This window comes from Psammomys obesus, unplaced genomic scaffold (genome assembly GCF_907164565.1).
Source record: "Psammomys obesus unplaced genomic scaffold, mPsaObe1.curated_primary_1811, whole genome shotgun sequence".
NCBI classification, from domain to species: domain Eukaryota; kingdom Metazoa; phylum Chordata; class Mammalia; order Rodentia; family Muridae; genus Psammomys; species Psammomys obesus.
The window spans coordinates 3,810,866-3,833,114 of NW_026585987.1; the positions used below are offsets into that span (position 1 = coordinate 3,810,866).

Genomic DNA, 22,249 nt, shown 5'->3' on the forward strand with positions numbered 1-22,249 from the left:
TTTAAAAATAATTTATGTGTATTAGTGTTGCCTGAAGAGGCCAGAAGAGAGCACTGGATCCCCTGGAACTAGAGTTTGAGATGGTTCTAAGCCACATACAATGTAGGTCTGGGAACTGAATTCAGGTCCTCTGTAAGTGCTTTTAACTGCTGAGACATCTCTCCAGTCCCCTTTTTATTTACTTGTGTGTGCACACGGCACACCAGTTATATGTATCTTAGAAAGCCAGAATAGGGTTTTGGATCTCCTGGAGGTGGACTTCTAGGCAGTTGTAGAGAGCTGATATGGCTCACCTGCTGAGCCATCTCTTTAGACTTCCATAAAAATGTTTCTATGGAGGTCTGGTGGCTCACACCAGTTATCTCAGCCCTTTGAAGGTTGAGGCAGCAGAACTATCTTGTTTGAAGGTAGCTGGACTAGTTGGTGAGTTCTAGGTCAACCTAGACCACAGAACAAACTGTTTCCAAATAGAGTAATACTTTTAGTCAGATCTTCCAATTTCCCATTTTAGCATTTCATGAAATGACAAGAATGGTGGCTGGAAAGATGGCTTCGCTATTAAGAACACCTGATACTCTTCCAGAGGCTCCAGCTTTGGTCTCCCACACTTGCATCACATAGCTTATCACTACACTGTAACTCAAGTTCCAGGGAGTCCACCAGCCCTGCACAGCAGTGCCACACACACACTCTGATCTGAGTTTTTTGTTTGTTTTTCAAGACAGGGTTTCTCTGTGTAATAGCCCTAGCTGTCATGTACCTGCCTTGTACTCACAGAGATCCACCTGCCTCCGTCTCACAAGCACTGAGATTAAATGCGTGCACCTAGCCCTGCCATACTCTTGAGTCTTAAAAGGAAAATAATTACTGTTACCATAGCACACCTATTTGTATGAAGCTACATCTGTTTCTACTTTTGAACACAATGTACTCTTTGAGAGCACACATTGAAAATCAAGTACCAGTATCATATACCCCTTCAAATGTCTTTTAACATACAGAATATTCAAAGAAACAAAAAGCATGATGTTTATTTTATTAATTTGATCTCTATGTATTAAGAGCTTCACAGGGCTTTATCATACTAAATGACATACTTTTTGAAAAACGACCTTAATCCTGGGCCCTAATAGAGTGGTGACATGAACAATTTATGGATAAGAACAGTGTTAACCTTTTTAACTTTTACTAGATTAAAAATATAATTCCAACACTGCTAGTTATTACATTTCTAAGCCCAAGGACTCTCTTATTTTACCCCATGACATTTCTTAGTAATAATGTAGCTGACTGTGTGAGAAAACACACATACCTTTATCTTAAGTATTCTATATACTATACATTCTAACTCATCTATATAAGCATAGCTCTATCTTTTAAAGTCTTTAATTATCTGCCTATCCTATTTTATTTTTCCAAGTCCTTCTTAATAATTTCTTACAAGATGGCCTACCTTAAAAAAAAACAAAAAAAAAAAACAACAACAACAAAAAAACAAAAACTAGGGCTGGAGATATGACTCAGCTGTTAAAGGCTAGGCCCACCACCAAAAACATAACGCATTTGTTTGTTTGTTTATTTATTTATTTATATAAGTGCTCTATCTGCATGTACACATGCATGCCAGAAGAGGGCATCAGACTCCAGTACAGATGGTTTGAGCCACCATGTGGTTGCTGAGAATTGAACTCAGAACCTCTGGAAAAGCCGACAGCACTCTGTTGAGCCATCTCTCCAGCCCCATCCTAACTACTCATTTCACTACAACCATTAAGATCCCTTTATAAGTTAGTTTTAAAAACCTGAAATTTCCAGAAATCCTAAGTCTGGAATTATATATTAAGTCTATTAAATTTAATTTAATGGTTCTGATTTTTTTAAAAAATTCATTAATATAACCTCTTTTATCTCTACTCAAAAGGTTACAGCCATATAAACATGGGTAGTGTGGCTATAGCTTAGTTGTGGGGAACTAGCTTACACAACAGGATTTATATGAAATTTAGTAACTTAACTCAACATTACTGCAAGAGGGATGCAAATCTGTTGAGACAGGATCTCCCTTTGTAGATCAGGTTGGTCCTGAATTTACTCAGGCTAGGCTCAAGCACTGGGATCACAACTGTACACCATCATATCCAACTCAAGAAGAAAGTTAATTTTTGTATGATTTAGCTACAGAAAATTTATTGAACTTTTTCTGGTTCTTATTTTGTGTGTGTTTGTGAGATGACTTGGCCAATACACTAAAGAAATGGGGCTGAGATTCAAATTTAAGTTTAACTAGTTCTCAATTCAAATACTTTTAGATAGTACACCACCATAAAGGTAATGTAAAGCATACCTACCCATACACTTCAACATTCCATACAGGATTATTCTGACTAACTATAAGCTCCCTCCTAAATACTATTACTAGAGATTAAACTCTAGGCCTTGGACATGCTATGTATCCCAGGCCTTTCGACCCACTCTGTAGACTATAAGTCAAATATATAGAAAATTGCAGAAGTCTAGGGGTGGGAGGGGAACTTTATTATTTCAAACTCATACATTTAAGATATGCCTCCTTGCGTCTCTGATTCAGCAGTAGAACTAGAACACAGAAATTGAAAAAAAAAAAAAGCCAGTAAAATTCCATCTTCATGATTGGTTTCAAAACCCGTTCACCTGTTTTTTCTTTACCTTCCCATGAGTGATTTTAGTCATCATACCTTACAAGTGTTACTTTTAAGACACTATATCTACATTCAAGTACAAAGTATAAAAGAAAAAGCAAAAACCTAAACTCACTGGCTAATCAGCCTATGGAAGGTGATCATTTGCCTGCCCAAATTATTTTAGTGATCTAAGACACTTATTTTGAAACACGTCCCAAAGATATCTCAAAATCATACTCTCTTGACAAGAGTTTTTTTTAAAATCATTTTTATTCTATGTACACTGGTTGTTTGACTGCATATACCTCTGTGTGAGAGTGTCAGATCCCCTGGACAGGAGTTTACAGACAGTTGTGAGCTGCCATGTGAGTGTTGGGAATTGAAGCTGGATCTTAGCCATTAAGCCATCTCTCCAGCCTTGACTAGTAGCCTCGGCTGTCAGGGGCTCACTTTGTAGACCAGGCTGGCCTCAAACTCAGAGATCCACCTGCCTCTGCCTCCCAGAGTGCTAGGATTATAGGTGTGCACCCCCCCCACACACACAGCTGCTGACTAGAAATCCTTAAGTAGGTACAATGAGTCAGGGTTAGACTGTTAACACTTGGAGGACGAGGCAAGAGTTTTGTGAGAGTCTAAATAAAAAGAGTAATTATTTCACTAATTTATATGACCTTTACATTCTTCAGATTCAATAAATATTGGTAAGAATGGGAAAAATGTTGCCAAATGATTATTTTAAATAGCAACTTTATTGAAGGTAGAGTAACAATCAGATAGCAATGATACCAAAAGTTACATCTAGAAAAATAAAACTAGCTTAAATACCAGCTAAAGATTTAAGTTATCCAGAGAATGGAAGTACCTTGACCAAATATGAAAATTACAAGATATGGTCAAGGTTTATTTCAAGAATAAGTAAAGAGAAAATAGCTGCTTAAAACACTGAAAGAAATGATTATTTTTCTACTCAATGGAGAATATAAATTACTTTATTTTTCATTACATATTTGTATATCCCAAGTACTGCTGGGAGTGATGGAACATGCCTTTAATCCCAGCACTAAAGAGGCAGAAGTAGGAGTTTCTCTGTGAATTCCAGGTGAAACAGGGCAACATCGTGAGACCTTTTCTCAAAAAACTAAAACAAAAAACTCTCTTGAGTATGATGAGAAACTCACTGTAAGAGGGTGAAAGGAAGATGTCTGTTATGTAAATATCAGAGCTTCCCCACCCTAATCAAAAATTATCTGAAGTCACAAGACAGCTCAGCAGGTAAGGGCATTTGCCCTACAAACCTAATGACTCTTTCATGCCCAAAGTACATGACAGAGGGAGAAAACTGACTCCTGAAAGCTAGAATCTCATTTCTACAGATGTACTGGACATATTCTCCCTGCCCCAATGAATGAAACAGTGTACAATAATAAATAAAAAAGGATTATGCTAGCTAGTTAAACTGTGGCTCTAATAGAACACTGCAGGTTGAGGCAGAGGAATCAGTAGTTCACGGTCAGGTCACACAGTAAATTCAAGGTTAGCCCAAGATGAGACCCCATCATAAACGATTAAATAAATAAAAATAAAAGAGAAGCCAGGTGCGGTGGCACACGCCTGTAATTCCAGCATTTGGGGAGGCAGAGGCAGGAGCACCTCTGTGAGTTTGAGGCCAACCTGGTCTACAAAGGAAGTCAGGACTGCTAAGGCTACAGAGAAGGTAATCAGTTTGGTGTGATAGCAATGCCTATAATCCTAACACCTGGAAGGTGGAACCAAGAAGACCTAGAGTTCAAGGTTAAGAGTGAGGCCAGCATGGTCTACGTGTTTATCTTTAAAATATACAGACAGACACACATACACACACATTATTTTATTCATTTTTTTAAGTGTATGGATTTTTTTTCCTTTGTTTTATCCTTGACTGTGCTCTCCCTAAGTCTTTTTTTTTTTCCTTTTTTTGTAAAGTTTGGTGTGTCTAATAGTGTACCTTATCAAACACAAGAGTTCTCCAACTAAGCTCACTTTCTGCCATGAAGATATCTTGGTTATTGTCCAGGGGAGAACCTGCTTTGTCTTGTGCCTCCATCCATAAACTAAACATCTTATCAGAAGTATATATAAATGCATACAAATGAACATTTCACAAATTTTCCCAATAAGAAGCAAGTCTTCAAAAAACAAGTGGCATTGTAGGTTTTTACTAGTCCTTAAAAAAGAAAAAAAAAATCCATAAAACAGAAAAAAACAAAAAGTGGGACTTTGTAGCACAAAGACTAAATAAATGCTCAACACAGAGAAATGCTTAATATGGGGGTTGGAGAGATGGCTCAGAGCTTAAGAGCATGGGCTGCCCTTCCAGAGATCTTGAGTTCAATTCCCAGCCACCATATGGTGGCTCATAACCATCTAGAATGAGATCTGGTACCCTCTTCTGGCGTACAGGCTTACCTGCAGGCAGAACACTATACATAATAAATAAATCTTAAAAAAAAAATGCTTAATATGAGTTATCACAAATGAAGACAATCTAAAAGCTATTTGGAACTTTTTTACAATTCATCATGCTAACTCTTCAGTATATCACCACTAATGGGCAAGATAGGCTGGGGATGTAGTTTTGTGGTAGACCCACTGCCAGCAAACATGAAGGACACAGGGTTCTGTTTCCAGCATGGAGAAAAGGTGAATGAATCTAAGGGTAAATTTAATCAAATATAGTGTATATCGATGTGACTAGGAAAGCTAAGAACCAGAATTGAGATTTTGATGTTCACTCTGGGTTATCTATTGTCAGTGACAGTGAAGCATTCACCCACAAGTAAAAGACTTCCCCCAAGTTTGAGATCTTTCAAATTACGCATATACATATGCATGCAAACTATTTTCCACCTCTTAAAGTTCCATTACAACTGTTTCTAGCCAGAACCAACAACACTGTTAGTATTAATGTTCTTTATTCATCTTCCTCAAACATTAGCACTACTGGACATGAATTCTTGTTTTTAAGTACCAGTAATTTTTATAATATGTGCCTATGTAAGAGGACCGAGTGCCTTAATTAGTTTTGATGATACTCGTATAGTTAACATCAAGACTAGTCTCTTCTCTTAAAGCATACATAAACAATTCAGTAACTTGGAATTATCAGTTTACTCAATCTGGGATTCAACATTTTCACAATATTTGGATTAAAAAATGTTTAAATCTACAGACCTGCATGGGGGGAGGGGGGGAGAAATTTAAAAACTGCAACCCTCCTCACAATTTTCAGTACTTAAACAGTTAAAATGCAAATCTGTCATTAAGTGAATACTAAGAAAACAAAAATGCTGTACAAGATGAACAAGAAATTTTAATAGTTATACACTGTATTTTCTAGAACACATGGTACTTGCCAACAGTAAATTTATGGCCACAGATGCCAATAGTTTTCTCATTTATCAGGAAAAAAAAAAAAAGAAATTGTTTAGTTTGACTATGTTCTCTCCCTTCTCAAAAGATTTTAACACAATAGTTGAAACTCTGCTTGTTTGGTATCAAAACTTTAAAACGAATGTCAATGTCTGAAATATTTCAAAATTTTGATCTGATAATATAATTTCAGTCCTTTTTCTCAGCATGGTCCTCAAAAGGGTCTTATATTTACAAATTTTAATCTCTTTTAAAAAATGGGGGCATTGTATCTATTTTGATCAGCACAGATTTTTCTTTTTCAGTAATACATAAATACCTCTTGCAGTAAATTGTATCGTAGGATTCCACAGAATCAGCTAACTTTTCTCCTTTAGAACTTTCAGCCCCCAAGTATTAACCAGTATCTCATTTTACAGAGAAGGCCATTGGAAACTCAAAAACGTATGTCCCAAAAGTCATAAAAACCAAGAAGATACTGTCACTCAAAATGTCTGTTTTCCAACGAGCCCTTTTTAAATACACAACTTACCTAAGGTAACGAAAAAAAAAAAAAAAAACTAGCTGAGTTTAATCGTGATGAATCTAATCAGCTAAGATATGCGATGTAATGCATTTTTCCTGCTGAACACTCAGGAGCTGCGTGCTTATGGCTTGAACCAAGAGGCTGTCTCACTTTGATCCATAAATAAAAATTTTGTATTTTCTATAAGATTTATACAGAATTACAGCTACTTTAGCACTGACAGCTATCTGAAAGTAGAAGATTCATCTCAAGCATTACAATGACTCAGTATAGAGTCACTCGCATTTTCTCCCCCCCCACCCCCCTCTCCCGCCCGGCGGAAAAAGACCCCAAAGGAGACTCATTGATCCACCTGGACTGTCCTCAAAGGTTAAAAAGACTATGCACTCATCATCAGCACCAGGGAACTTCGCACATCTTTTCCGGTCTCACGGCTAAACTATTCACAGGTGGTTGGCATAATAACATCTCTCCGTGCAAGAAAACCAAAGGGAACGGGATGGATGCAGTGACGGGAGCAAGCTGGCAGTTCGTTTGAGGGAGCAGCGGGGTAAGAGGGCCGGGGACGCAGGACCAAGGGGAAGGTGCCGACAAAGACACGTTCTCTGGGCTCCGGGGGCGTCGCGGCGGAGGCCGCTGCGCCCGACACTCGGCGCTCGCTGCCAGGCCCCTCCAATCCCTCTCGCCATTCCCCAAGCCAAAGGCAGACAGAGGTGGGGGCTGCCGGGGCGGGGACGGGGAAGACCAGGGGCCGGCGGCGGGCGGCTCGGCCCCGCTCCAAGGCCGCGGGAGGCCATTTTACCTCCGGGGCCGTCGGAGGGCCCGGCAGCCCTCCACGTCCGCAACCCTCCGAGGTCTCCCCCCGCCCCGCCCCGCCCGGCGGGGGCCGGTGGGGCTGGGAAGGGCGGGTGTGGGGAGGGTGCGGGGTTCGGCCGCGCCTGCCGCGGGGCCCGGGCTCGGGGCGGTGCGGCGGGGGCGGGGGCGGCGGCCGCGGGCCGTGGCGTCGGCGGGATACCGACCGCCGGGCGCCGAGGGAGAGGGCAGGGAGAGGGCGGGGAGCCGTTACCTATACTGGGCCGCAGCCGCCGCCGCCGCCGCCCCGCTGTGGGTGAATCCAAAGTAGTTGCCGGTCGCCATTTTGGCATCTTCCCCCAGCCGGCTGGGCACTGCGGCGGGCACGGAGAGTCGGGTCCCATGGCGGGAGGGCAGCCGTGAAGGGGTCGGGGCGCCGAGGGATGGCAAGGGAGAGAAAAAGGGCCGTGAGAAGCCGCCCTGGCCGGCCGGGCCGCGGCCGCACCGCCGTCCGCCTCCCTCCCCGCACTCCCTCACTCACTCGCACGCCCGGGTGGCGGCCGCCGCCTCCTCCCCGGAGCTGGCCCCAACCCCCGCGCCTACCCGCCGCCCGGGGCTGGGGAAGGGCAGGGCAGAAGCCTCCACGGGCCACATTAGACTCACCATAGGTGAAAGAAACTACAGGGCATATGGGAATCATGGGCTCGGGCTGCTGCTGCTGAACTCTGAACTCTCACCCGCTGCCTCCCTCCTCTGCCCCACTCCTCCTCAGCGGAGAACAGACCGCCGCCTCCGGCCGCACTGCGCAAGCGCGCCAGGGCACTGCATCCTGGGAGATGTAGTCCTCACGGCCCGCGCCGACTCTCCCCCACTCCCCCACCCACCCCTGAGGTCTGGCGCAGAACCCCTGAGGAGCGGGTTTCTGGGGTGCGAGCGTGGGGCTCTCTCGAGGGACTACGGGCCCGGCTTTCTCCCAAGCGATGGTGATCTGCAGCCGCCCCTGGGCGGAGGAGGAGCGCCTCGCCCGGCCGCGGGGGAGTCGGGGAGCGTGACCAGATAGAGTGACGTCTGTTGGCCTTTTCGCCGCCTTACTTTTTCACCGGTTTTCTTTACTTTTGCATCTGCGTTTGTTCTTTGTGTTTCAGCCCTCCCTTCGCGTTTAATTTCCATTAGAATTTGAGCTGGCCTAATTCCTGTGGCTTGTCACTAGCCTTTGAAAAGGAGATGGGGGGAAAAAGGAAAAAGGAGAGAAAACGCAGAGGAAGTGCACCAAGCATCTGCCTAGAGCCCTGCCTGTCACAGGAGTCACACCTCGTGCCAAGCCCACCCCTCATCCCCAGCCCCCGCCCCAACTCACATAAGCCTTCAGTCTTTCAGGGTCATGTTGGCCCCCAACAAGGTGTTGGGCGTTGTAGATGCTAGAGACATGACATGTTATAGGTGCTAGTGAGCGAAACAAAATCCCTGTTCATGTGGAATTTTTATTCAGGGAAGGCTCATGAGAGACTAGAGCCAAAAACATGGAAAATGCGGTGGGTGGTGATTGGAGCTTTAAGAATAAACAATGAAGATAAAGGGGCATTAGTGGGTTAGGGAAACCACTGGAATGAATACCCCACAGAAGTGGGAAAAGAAAAAAAAAAAAAAAAAAAACCAAACATCTAGATAGATACCTGGAGGAAGGACAGAAGAGGAAAAGTCAAGAGCATCAAAGTCAGTCGTTCTGGCCAGAACTGAGTAAGGGAAGGACCAGGTCAAAGGTCCTTTTGAAAGTACCAGATTTGCTGAGCATGGTGGTGCATACTACTAATCCCAGCACTGGGAGGCTGAGACAGGAGGATCTAGGCCTGTCTACACTGCAGAGGGAGACATTTTCTCAAAAAGAAAATACCCACCAATCCACTCCTACCCGCACTGCCGAAAGAGTGCCAGCTCTCTCTGAGTAGGGATCAATTCTTTAGAAGCAGTACTTGCTGCTTTACTGTTGGTACCTCTTTATTTTCACAGACCATTTCAGTCAGCCCCTCTCCCACCCCCACAGCCTTTCTGTTTCCTCCACTGCTGGGGACAGAGTTCAAGGCGCCCTGCAAAGTGCAGGCAGGACTTCTGACCTGAGCTACATCTCCCTGTTTTCTTACAGTCCCATTCTTTGTTCTTGAGGCAGGGTCTTGCCGGCAGGCCTGATGACCTGGCACTTCTATACTGCTTGAGCTGGCCTCCGTTTTCCAGTGATCCTGCATCAGCCATGGGAGCTTGGGGATCAAGAGTATGCGTCACCTTACTGGGCTCAGCCTTCTCCTGGACTGTCTTCTGTCGCCTTGCCTTTACCCTGCCTTCACCGAGGTGTAGGGAGGGCTCTACTCCACCTCATTCTTACCTTCTCCATGCCCATCCACCAGCCCTCTGCTGCTTATCTCTTCTTACCGTCAGATGTGAACCTTAAAATATTCAGAGTGAATCAGAATTCACCCATGAAAATCAGGCCTTTAGTCTACCTTCCTTTCAAAGCAGAAACAATGCCTCAATTCTTATTTGTGCCAACCCCCACACCTCCTACAAAGGTACAGGTTCAGAGAACCTGTCTGATTTGTCCTTTTACTCATTTCAAAAGGGAAAATGTAGAGCATTTGGGAAAAATCAATGTCAATTGTTTTTGAGAACACTGATGTTTTCCAATTGTGTTGCTAAGGGGAAAAATCTCCTACATGCGGGGCATTAGAACTGTATTTAAAAAGTGACTTGCCTTGAATTTAGAACAAATAAGGCTCCAGACAGACTGCAGCTGCTTTCATAAACCTCACCACTATTAAGTTATTTGCACTCGCCACTATTAAGTTATTTTCTCCTCCAGTTTGGCAACTGGAGGAGAAAAGTCACGGGATAAAATTGTTGACATTCTGTTGAGGTGATTTTCTGTTTGGCTGCTTGGCAGGATTGGGAGGATGGAGTGTGTTGACACTTTTCAAGGAGGGAGCAAAGAAGCTGGCTTTGCAGTGGGTTGTCCTTAGGGGCGTGGCAGCTGTGAACTGTTGGCAATAGCACTGTTCTCAGAGGCAGGTGTAGCCTATTGCAAGTACTTTAGCTTGCTCTTACCTTAGCTTGCTTAGGAAAGATGTTTTGGAGCACACTGGAATAAAACAGACCTGGGTTGTTTGTTTTGTCGGGCACGGGGGCGGGGGGGCGGGCAGCTAACAGTGGAATGTCCTGATTAGATGTTATTAAAGCTAGAAATAACAATATCTTCGTCATATGGACCGGCGAGATGGCTCAGCAGGTAAAGGCCCTTGCCACCAAGCCTGATGACCTCAGGCAAGTACAAATTGTCCTCTGACCTCCACACAAGTGTCCACACATGTACACAGACATACACTAAATAAATAATTAAATATTCTTCACAGGACAGTACTAGGGGTTATATGGGGAGGCATTTATATAAAGCAGCATCTAAACTTTTTTTTTTTTTTTAAAGCAAAACTGGGACCCTGAGAGATGGCTCAGCAGGGTTAAGGTGTTGCTGTACAAACATGGAGTTTGATCTGAAACTCATGGAAAGGTGGAAGGAGAGAACTGACTTCACAAGATTGTCCTCTAACCTCCCCATATGTCCACCACACATGTACCATGTAAAACACACACATTCACACCCACACACCCAAAACAAGATCAGATGTTCTTTTTCAAACCAACCTGCTAGTAAGTAAATACTTCATGCAGAACATTTACCTACAATCAAAGAACCTATGGCTCCAAGCTTGAGCACTGTGTTGCAGAATACCCAGCCAGGCATCATGGTAGCATGTAATTCCCTCAGCCAACAACAGAAAACAAGATTTGACTAGAGCTGGAGTTGTAACTAAGTTGGTAGAGTGCTTGCCTAAGCTGGCATGCATGAAGCCCTGGCTTCAGTCTCCATCACCATATAAACTGAGCACAGTAAACTAGCCTTGTAATATCAGCTCTGGGAAGATAGAACCAGGAGGTTCAAGGTCATCCTTGGCTATATAGGGAGTTCGAGAGTCACTTGGGGTCCACGACATCCTGCTTCCAAACAAAACAGCATCAGCAGCAAATAATCAAGGAAGCAAGCTGGAGAGATGGCTCAGTCCATATCATGCAAGCATAAGATGAGAGTTTGGCTCTTCAGTACCCATGTAAAAGCTTGATGATGCAGTCTCGGCTCTAGGAAAGGGGAGTAGGGTGGAAGTGGGATGACAGGAAGATCTCTGGGTCCAGCCAAATAGGTGAGCTGAAGTTTCTGTAAAAACAAAAACAAACAACAAACCAACGAAAGCTAGTCTGAAAAATATTCTGAGTGTTGCAGAATAGTTGATCCCATTATGAACCCTGAGATTGTGAACTGTAAAAACCCATTTCTTGTTTGGTGTGGCTCAGCCCTAGCACACACCTTTAATCCAAGAGCTTTCTGTACACAGGATTAAATAAAGGTAACCCTAAATCAAGAGGTGGAGCAAGAGACCAGCTGACAGGGAGTAAAGAGTAGGAGGGACTTTGAGCTGAAGGGTATTTAAGACAGTGTGGACAAGGAAGGGGCTTTTGGCTTTTTTCTTCTGGGACCAAAGCTAAGTAGAAAGGCTTTTTCCTTCTGGGGTGTCAGCTAAGTAGGAAGATCAGCTGGGTGCTTTCTCTGCCTTACTGAGCAAGTAGGTTTTCACCCCAATATCTGGCTCCCTGAGTCTTTATTGGTAAAAATCAAACAATTGAGGTTTTCTTCTTTGTAACAGCAAATGAGTGGCGAGGGCTACTAAGAAAACCATCTGACATCCCCTCTGGCTTCTATAAGCAAGCACACACATGTACATATGTGTACAGGCTCCCATAAGCACACCCAGCAAATACAAAAAGAAATGCTTGACTGGAGGCGGCTACCCATACTAGTGAGCATCTTCTGTTAGGACATGGTTGAAAATGCATATCTGACTGAGGTCTGTGCTTCTCAACCTTCTCAGGACAAAGCAGACTTCTTCTAAGAATACTTAAAGACTTCTGGCTTCCCACTTTATATGGTCTTCATTCCAACCACCTTAATCTCCTGTTTACCATGCCCCTCACTCCCCCACCCACCACAGGGCGTTTCACATTCTTCTCATTTAGAATTCTTGCTTCTCTTTGCCTAGTTAGTCCTCTCCTATGGAGGACTAAATTCAACTCAGTCATCCCCCTGCATCCCTCAATGGTGTCCCCTCTGTGACGATTCTTCTCATGTTCTCAGGGCACAAGGCAGTTTTTCTTAGTTGCCTTGTCACAGCGACAACTTTATACTCACTGCATGATGGTTTGATTGATGGGTGTTTCTCCCATCAAACTATGATCTTTCTGAGGGCAGAGTGCCAATGCCCAATGCCAGTGACAAGCCAACAGAAATCTAACCAGAGGACGCACAACTTCATCATTCTCTGATGATTCAGAATGTGGTTCTAGATTCCCACAGTTCCTGGAGTTGTAATTATGAACCTCAATTAGCATCCAAAGACAAATTAGAAAATGTTGATTGGCAGTTCTGTTAGCCACAAGGTGGAGCTAGTCTGAGAAAGCCTATCTTCAACTGCACCGTTGAGGCCCGGTTTCCTAAAAGACTGTTGAATACAACAGCCAGAAAGCAGGTTACATTAGCTACTGTATACCACAAAGAATATACAGCAGTGGATTGCTCGGCTTTTGTCAGTGTGACACAAACCTATGCATATTTGGGAAGAGAGGAATCTTAGTTGAAAAAATGTCTTCATAAGATTGGTCTATAGGTATGTCTGTGGGGTATTGTCTTGATAAATGATTGATATAGGAGGGGCCTAGCTCACCGGTGCCTTCCCTGGGCTGGTGGTCCTGGGTGCCTGCTGAGCAAGCCAAGAGGAGCTTGTGTTTATTGCTCTGTTTTATCTCAGCAATAAAAAGTCTAACTATAGTGAATAAAAGCAAGACTTGTGGTCACCCTGCACTAAAATGTGCTGAGTTTTAGACCAGTTTGCACTACAAAGTGAGACTCTGTCTCAACTTGTTCTTTCAAAAGAAAGGATACTTTTCACATACTGTAAGAATCACTTTTTTAATGTGTTTAATTCGGCTGAATTTAATACATTCCCCAAGGTATAGAAGTACTACTACCCCCTATACTTGAGAATATTTTGGCACTGTAGTAATTCTATGCTCCCAGCAGCCGTGTGTCCTCCCTTTTTCCAAACCCCTGATGGCCATAGAAATAATTGTTTTGGGTATTTTGTTTGTTTGTTTTTTCTTCAAGTACTAGAAATTGAACCCAGAGCCTTGAATCCCAGCTTCCCTCACCCCCCACCCCATTTTGCTTTGCTATGTAGCCCTACCTAGGCTGGTACTTAAAAAGTAACCAAGACTGTCAATAATCCTCCTGTCTCAGCCTTCTGAGTTAAGGAATTACAGGTGTCATCACCTGGCCTACCCACAAAAATACTTTATTTTTTTTTCTTTTTTGTGTATTTTATATATGTGGGTACTTTGTCTACATGTACATTTGCACATCAGAAGACAGCATCAGACAGTAGTGAGCTGCCATGTGGGTGTTGGGAATCGAATTCAGGACATTCAGAAGAGCAGTGCATGCTTTTAACCACCAAGTCATCTGTCCAGTCCACAAAAATACTTTCTATCTCTACAGATTGGTATATTTTGGATATGTGAATAGACTTTAAGGATCTCTGCTGTTTTGGTCTAGCTCTTTTCACTTAGCATAATATTTTCAAACTCCGTTGTTCATTTTTTGAGAGAGTCTTACGCTCTAATCCAGGCTGGAGATTTTATTTTCCCTCTCAAGTTCTGATACTGTAGCTGGGCACCACCACCCTTGGCTGATTGGGAAGCACTTGGAATGACCTCTGCTCTCATTTTTGCTGATACGTACCTGGGATAAGAATGTTGGTATACCTTGATGTTGAGACAGGGCTTCATGATGGAGCCTAGGTTGTCCTCAAATGTACATCAATTCTACCTCAGATTCTGGAGTACCACCATGCCCTCCCCCTTTTCTTAATATCTAAAATTCTCCTTCTCTCTCTGCCAGCTTCTTCTCTAGTCCATGTCTTGCCTGGAGCTACCTCAGTAGTCTACTGATCTTTTCATAAGGATCAGATTCCTCAAACCCATCTCTGTCAAGATATAAGAAATCTAAGATTTTTTTTAAAAAGAAAACAGCAGTATGTGAACAGCCATGTACATTATAATATTGCCTTCATTGACTCTTCATAAAAACCCTGAACTGGGCAGAAGTAGGGTTTCACTTTAATAGGCTTACATATTGACTCAGGCATGCCAGTCCTTTATGACATACTATCTCCACGAAACACATCTGAGGAACATCTTGCTTCTATCTGAAAACTTTACAGAGATTTCCACTTGTCTAAAAGAAGAACACATGCTCTTGCTGGCAGGTCACCAGTTATGTTTGTTCCCAACCTCAGTGCTTGTGGCTATCTTCATTTATGAACTCCCAGAGCATCCATCGACATCGTCTCCCTAATTACTTAGCCTCTCACGCTCTGCATTTCCCACCACTCATCAGACTTGTTATTCCTAGTTTGGTATCTCTCTTCCTCCCAGGAACTGCGGAACCGCTCAGTTTCTGATGCCTACGATCATGCCTAGAATAGGTAGACACTTAAATTCTTGACAGCAATGGTTTTCTGACATATGTCTTTAATACTGTCCCAGCCGCCAGCTGCTGCCCATTGTGATAATAGGCATAAAGTAAATAACCTATTTCAGTCCTCCCAGCTCCCTTGACATTCTAACTCACAGTATTCACTGCCAAGTCTCTTACCAAACGCCAGTGTTATCAAGGATTTCATTGTGTCAGTAATGCATTTGTAAGAATTTGAGGAACTTGTAGAACGTAGCACAGTCATGAGGAATAACTATTTAAAGGCACGGAGGGCTGGCCTGAAGCTTGGTGGCAGTTGCATGTGCATGGATTCCGTCCCCGGAGCTGCTAAAAATATATTAAAATATAAAAATAAATAAAGCTTGAGGAAGAGTCTCAGCCACACTGTGCTCGCACTTACATATTGATAATCGTGTTGATAACAGATGCTAAAGGGCATGTTGATTTAGTGCCACTCCAGAGCAATACTATCCAATAGAATTTTATTTCACTATGGAATTACTCTCTAATTGCGCGACATGGCAACCATCACCAAGAACTTGAAATGCAGCTAGTGTGGCAGGAAACAATATTAATTTAAAGACTTACATGTGGCTAGTGCCTACTGTATGGGATAGAATCGTAGCAGAGTCTGATGATTCAGATTCAAACCCCAGACCTGCTACTCTGTGCGGACTGTGTGTATGTTTTGGGGATTGAGCCATTGTCCATGCTAGGCAAGCGCTCAACCACTGAGCTTCATCTCAGCCTTGGTAACATTGTCCAAATTCATTAACATCCTTGTCCTCTTTCCTTTCCTTTTAATCAGTTAATGAGGGAGGGATGATTTGATAGCTCATCAGGTGTTAACACTTGCTGCCAAGTCTGATGGCCTGCATTCTATCCCCAGGACCCACCCCACACAGTGGAAAGAAAGAGAAGGCTGACTCAGGTTGTCTTCTGACCTCTACACATGCAGGCATATGCTCATCTTTCTCTCTCTCTCTCTCTCTCTCTCTCTCTCTCTCTCTCACACACACACACACACAATATAATATATATATATACATATATAATAACTAGTTAATGAAAGAGGCAAAATTTAAGAGATTGTCTACAAGTGTATCACCAAAGCTAGTAACATAATGTCTCTAAATCATTGTCTGACTCTAATACTCCTATCTTCCTTCCTTGGAATCTTTGGATCTGCCTGGATAATTCAGGATCACCTTAATCATATCTTCAGAGTCCCTTTGCTATGAACAATGGTGTATATTAGTCTGGGGGCCTAAGATATGTGAGCTGTGTATATTTACTTCCTGTGACCTTTCTGAAAGGTCCATAATATATCTGGACTTGCTTGTCATAATTTTCTCTTTTTTTTTCCTCTATGCCATTCTTTTTAATATTCCAAAGCCACAGTTAAGTCTAGTAATACACATTTAAGTCGAGTAACAGTCTCTTATTCTATTTTTTATACAAGTGTATAGTTTTACAAAACTAGAATTATGCCTTCCTTCTGGGGCTAGAAAGATGGCTGAGTGGATAAGAGCATTTGTGAGAACCAGGCTCGGTAGCACATGCCTGTAGTCCCGGCACTCAGGGGCAGGGGGAGGCAGAGGCAGGAGGATCTCTGTGAGTTCAAGGAGCATTTGTGAATCTTCCAGAGGACTCAGTTTGGTTCCCAGCACCTCCTTCAGGTGGCTTACAACCACCTGTTACCCCACTTCAGGGAATCCAATGCCCTCTTGCACATATGCGGTAGACATTCACACATACATACATAGACACACAGACACACACATATGCCCGCCTAACCTTTCTTCTTATGTCTGCTCTTAGAGAACTAGAAAGCTGATTAATAGAGTTACTCTAAGAAAGGCTTGCGGAAGTGGGTTCTTCTCTTTTTAAATTCTTCTGCCACCTAAGGACACAGTTCTTCTTCGCCTTCTACCTTCCATCCCATGATGGCACAGTGAGGAGATGGTTACCAGCTGCTTGCTTGAATCTTCATCTTGTACTTACAGCCTTCAAAACTATGAGCCAGTACGTTTTTAAGCACTGTAACTAATGAGTCTACAAAACAGAGCACGAAGCACAGCGAAACTGAGTGACTGACTGAAGATTGCTGTGTGCATGCTTCCCCAGGCACAGGCGGCTTCCAGAAGGAAGCAGAGCTCAGCGAATCTGAGAGGCAAAAGAGTCTGTACTTTTTCCATGCCTTGCTCTTGTAGTGGCTATAAAAAAGTCTTCACTCCATAATGATTTAATCTTTTAATTTAAAACTTAGTTCAGCTATGCTGATTTGCATACATCTTAGAAATACAGTCATTTGTACCCTGGCTTTCCTCACTCCCACCTACCTGGAGTCTGTTTTCTAGCTGTCAAGCAGCCCTCTCTCTTTTCTTTCCTCTGCCTTCCCAGATTGCTCCTACTCCTGTAGCCCTGGCTGGGCTGGAGGCCAGGAGCCACTGAACAATCTCTTTCTGTGCTTGGAGGAGTCTGGAGAGAGCATCCATGTCACGAGGTTGGGTGGGGAGGCCTAGAACTGTCTGCTCTGTGGCTTGGCCGACAGCCTCTGTGGTCTGTCTTGCAGGATCTGACAGTGGTGGTCCTAAGCAGTGCCCACCATGCATTTACCCATCCACCTCCCGAAGCAGTGCCGGACTCAATACACTCAGAAGGGATGCAGATGCTCGAATGGCCACACTCGAATTTTTCTAGCCTTGTATCGCAAGTTCTCGCAGTCTTAAAGATGGAGTTCTCTGGGATACAAGGTTAGAGGAGAACATTGAAATGTTGAAATAAGAGAGTGTGGGACAAGTAGAACTGTCAGGAATCTGGTGGAGATGCCAAGTGTTCCATTCATTTTAGAAAATTATTTCGTGGAATCCATTTCCTAAAGTTCAGTGATGCCCAGCATCTCTGCTCTCAGACACGCTTCTATGTCAACTAAAGGATATAGGCAAGAATGTTCACAGAAACAACCATTCCAATTACTCCCCGTTGGACACGGATCAAGTATTCACTAATAGTCAAATGGCCAAATATACTCTCTTTGTACAACTGAATGATTGGAAAGAGATACTGCCACGTGGATGGCTCTTGTAGATGTAACCTTGAACCTCCAAACACACAGAAGTATGGATTCTATATTGTTTGTATGAAGTTTAAAAGATGAGTAACATCAGACTCTGCTGTAAGTTGCACTAGTTGCTGCAAAGTGATTGGAAAAGGACTTTAATATCAAGTCCATTAGGGGGATGGGTAACATAAAATTTAATTAATTTCTAAATATATAAATTGGATAAAATATATACTCTATAAAAAGTCATTAAGTTAACTCATTCAAGATTTATATGTTCTTGAATGCAACTTTAACAGAAGGCTTATGTTGTAAAAAATAATTAATATTAATTGCTTCTTACAAAAGTGGTTCTTTATCAAACTTAAGTTTATTTTATTTTATTTTGCTTTCCTTTGTTCTTTTTTTTTTTTAATACAAAGGCTCATATAACTCACGCTGGCCTTCAACTAACTAGCCAAGAATAACTTTGAACTCCTGATCCTCCTGCTTCTATCTCCCAAGTACTGGGATTACAGACACGCTCCACTGCGCCCAGTTTTGTATGCGGCTGGAGACCAACCCCAGTGCTTCATGCATACTGGGCCAGCATTTTACGGACTAAGCCATACCCCTACCCCTGCTTTTGTGTTTTAGGCTGTCCTTGACCTTTCTCTATAGCTAAGGATGGCTCTGGACTCCTGATCCTCTGGCCGCTGCTCTCCAAGTCCTGGGATTACAGACATGACCCACCATATTCAGCTCTGTGGCTTCTTTTATATTTATTTATTTATTTATTAAATTTATTACAATTTATGCACTTTGTATCCCAGCTGTAGCCCCCTCTCTCATCCCCTCCCAATCCTGCCCTCCCTCCCTCTTCTCCTCCCATGCCCCTCCCCCAGTGCACTGATAGGCAAGGTCCTCCTCCCCTTCCATCTGACCCTAACCTATCAGGTCTCATCAGGACTGGCTGCATTGTCTTCCTCTGTGCCCTGGTAAATGCTCCCCCCTCAGGGGAAGGTGTTCAAAGAACCAGCCACTGAGTTCATGTCAGAGAAAGTACCTCTTCTCGTTACTAGGGAATTCACTTGGAGACTGAGCTGCCATGGGCTACATCTGTGCATCGATTCTAGGTTATCTCCATGCATGGTCCTTGGTTGGAGTATCAGTCTCAGAAAGCCTGTGCCCAGACTTTTTGATTCTATTGCTCTCCGGTCCCCTCCAGGTCTTTCTATCTCCCCCTTCTTTCATAAGATTCCCTGCACTCTGCCCAAAGTTTGGCTATGAGTCTCAGCATCTGCTTCAATACCCTGCTGGGTAGAGTATGGCTTCTTTTAAAACAAATATATTAAAACATCCTGTTCTCTTCTGAATTAAAATTATAGATAATTTTACATAATGCATGTATAACTGCTATTGGGATATATAAATTATATGTAGTAATGGGTTTCATTATGACATTGTCATAAATGTATATAATGTATTTTTGTTAGATTCACCTCCATTGCCCTCTCTGGTCCCGCTCCCAGTCTGCCTGATCCCCCTTCTCCATGTAGGATTTTAAAGATTTCCCTTTTGCCCAGTCTTTCGTCCTCCTTCCTCCTTTCTCCTTTTCCCTCTTTCTTTTAAGTCTCAGTGTGTAGAACCAGTTGATCCAAATCCCTAGTCCTCCTCACCTCCTGCCCCACCTCCCAGAACTGGAACTGCAGGTATACGCTACATGATCAGTGTTGTTTGTTATTGGTGTGTGTGTGTGTGTGTGTGTGTGTGTGTGTGTGTATGTGTGTGTATGTATGTATGTGTGTGCAGATACGCATGCGCAATGGTGTGCATGTATGGGGTAAAGACAGCTCTCTGGAGTTGCTTTTCTCCTTCCATAACGGGGTCTGGGGATTGACCTCAGACTTTGGTGGGCTTGTACTGAACCAGCTCATTGGCTCCTAAATTTTTAGAAAAAGAACTATTTGGCCAGTAGTACTTGGAAGGCAGAGACATGAGTATTAGAAGTAGAGGCCATTCTGGGCTACACAGCTTGACCATGTTGTGATTTGAGTGTCAAATGTCCAGTACAGGTTCATGTGTTTGAATTCCTGATCACCAGCGGTATGTTTTGGGAGGTTGTATCTGTTTGGGGAAGTGGGGTCTGGCTAGAAGAAATGGATTATGAGGATGGAGAGATCTGAGGTTTACAGAACAGCCCAGCTTCCTTGCTTTCTGTTCCACTGAGATCCGAGGTATCCCGGCCCCATGTTCCTGCAGCCATGCAGCCTCCACCATGCTGCTATGTTTTCCCTGCTATGATGAACTGGATCCCCTGGCACCATGAGCCCAAATCAATCCTTACTTTTTAAGTTGCATCTTGTCAGACATTAACCATAGGCACATGAAAAGTAATGAGGATACCTGCTTTCACACACACACACACACACACACACACACACACACACACTAAATAAGAAATGCTATTTTACAATTAAAATCAATATGCTTCCCTAGTTAAAAAGGAAAGAAAAGGTAAAAGGAAAAGACTTTCTAATAAAGTCACAGGTCTTCCTGTATGTTAGTGTTTGCTGAAACATTCTCTGAAAGATACTGTCCAGACCTGAGCTTGTGCCTTTTGCAAACATCTCCAGGGATCCAACAGTTGTAACTGCTTGCTGAACTGGGCCAGGTACTGGCTAATTAGGACATGGATGATGCAATTTTCTGAAATGCTGAAATGGTCTCTGTAAGAACACCAGATAGACTTCAGCATGACCATCTCTTGCCCTACACATCATCATGTTCTCTCAGGGTCATGTTAAAACTGTCGAAAGTGCTTAGATGTTAAAGCCCACTGAGATTCTAGATGGGCTCAGCTCCCACAACCCTGTGAGGTAGGGATCACTGTCACTGTTTGGTGCTGGGAACTGAATCTGGAGCAGAGGAGCTAAGCAACATTCCCAGGATCACAGAGTTAACAAGCTAAAGAACTAGGGGCTGAACCAAGTCTGGAGCTTTTTGTCCCTTATGGCATTCTGCTCCAACAGAGGAGAATCTTCTTTAGTTAAGAAGTTTTACTCATAGAGAATGAGTACTGATGTACCTTTTGGCATCCACATTACCTGGACAGCTCTGGTGGCTGCCTGTATCAGCAAGGGTGTGGAAGCTCTGCCTCTCACCCTAAACCAATGTCAACACTTAATTTTTAAAATTATATTTTTAACGTGTTTTGTGTGTGAGTAGGTGTGTTGCTTTGAATATGTAAATGGCCCCCATAGGCTCCTGTGTTTGAATGTTTGGTTCTCAGTTAATGGAACTGTTTGGGAAGGATTAAGAGTGTGGTCTTGCTGGAGGAGGTGTGCCACGCCAGGCCCAGTCTCATGCTCTCTCTGCCTCTATCTTTCAGATAAGATTTAAACTCTCAGCTACTGTTCTAGCACCGTGCCCGCCTGCCTGCCCGCCTGCCTACCACCAGGCTCCTTTCACTATAATGATCATGGACTAACTATCTGAAGTTGAAAACAAGCCCACAATTAAATGCCTTTTCTTTTCTTTTCTTTTCTTTTTTTCTTTTTTTTTTTTTTTTTGTAAGTTTCTTTGGTCATGATTTTTTTTTGGTCGTCACAACAATAGAAAAGTAACTAGAGACGATGTGTATATATATTGGCACATATGTGCCATAGCATGTACACAGAGGCTGGTGGCCAACTTTTGGGAGTCAGTTCTGTCCTTCAACCATGTGGGTCCTAGGCATGTTGCCAGGCTTGGTGACAGGAGCCATTACTTATTGAGCCATCTCATCAGCCTTGCATTACTTTACCTGGAACCTTTGCAATTGCCTTTATAATAAACCTGTGGGATTTGTTAATAATTGTTAATAATAAACAATTAACTATAATTAATTGTTCACGAGTTTCATGTACCTTTTAAGCAAATAATTGGACTCAAGGATGAGGTTGTGATACCTAGTTTTAATTGGTTGGTCAGAAGCACAGACAAAACTGTGCAACTGGCATCTAAAGTAGAATGAAGGATAGCCTTGGGACTAAGTCTGCAACCTGTGGGATCTGGCACTGTCTCTAGGTCAGTAGTGTCAGAGCTGAATTCAATTAGCAGATGCTCAGCTGGATCCCTCTGCTTCCTCACCACTTGCCTGTGAGAGTCAAGGAACAAAGTCTTACCTCTGAGGT

The 22,249-nt window shown here is 43.2% G+C and overlaps 1 protein-coding gene and 1 long non-coding RNA gene across 7 annotated transcripts in view; one reads left to right on the plus strand and one right to left on the minus strand.

Annotated features, from left to right (window-relative positions):
- Zfr (zinc finger RNA binding protein) overlaps positions 1-8,199 on the minus strand; it is a 66,503-nt gene extending 58,304 nt beyond the window's left edge. For 2 of the 5 annotated variants that reach the window (XM_055601019.1, XM_055601017.1), the window contains exons 1-2: positions 8,050-8,188; positions 7,661-7,760 (exon numbers count right to left, since the gene is read on the minus strand). In XM_055601019.1, coding sequence (XP_055456994.1) covers positions 7,661-7,760; positions 8,050-8,086 — 137 coding nt within the window. In that variant the 5' untranslated portion in view covers positions 8,087-8,188. Of the gene's footprint in view, positions 1-7,660; positions 7,761-8,049 lie in introns of all 5 variants that reach the window. The other 3 variants (XM_055601020.1, XM_055601018.1, XM_055601021.1) reach the window with 2 other exon arrangements.
- LOC129671867 (uncharacterized) overlaps positions 6,929-22,249 on the plus strand; it is a 29,424-nt gene continuing 14,103 nt past the window's right edge. For both annotated transcript variants that reach the window (XR_008719437.1, XR_008719438.1), the window contains exon 1: positions 6,929-7,144. This is a non-coding gene — a long non-coding RNA (uncharacterized LOC129671867). The remainder of the gene's footprint in view (positions 7,145-22,249) is intronic.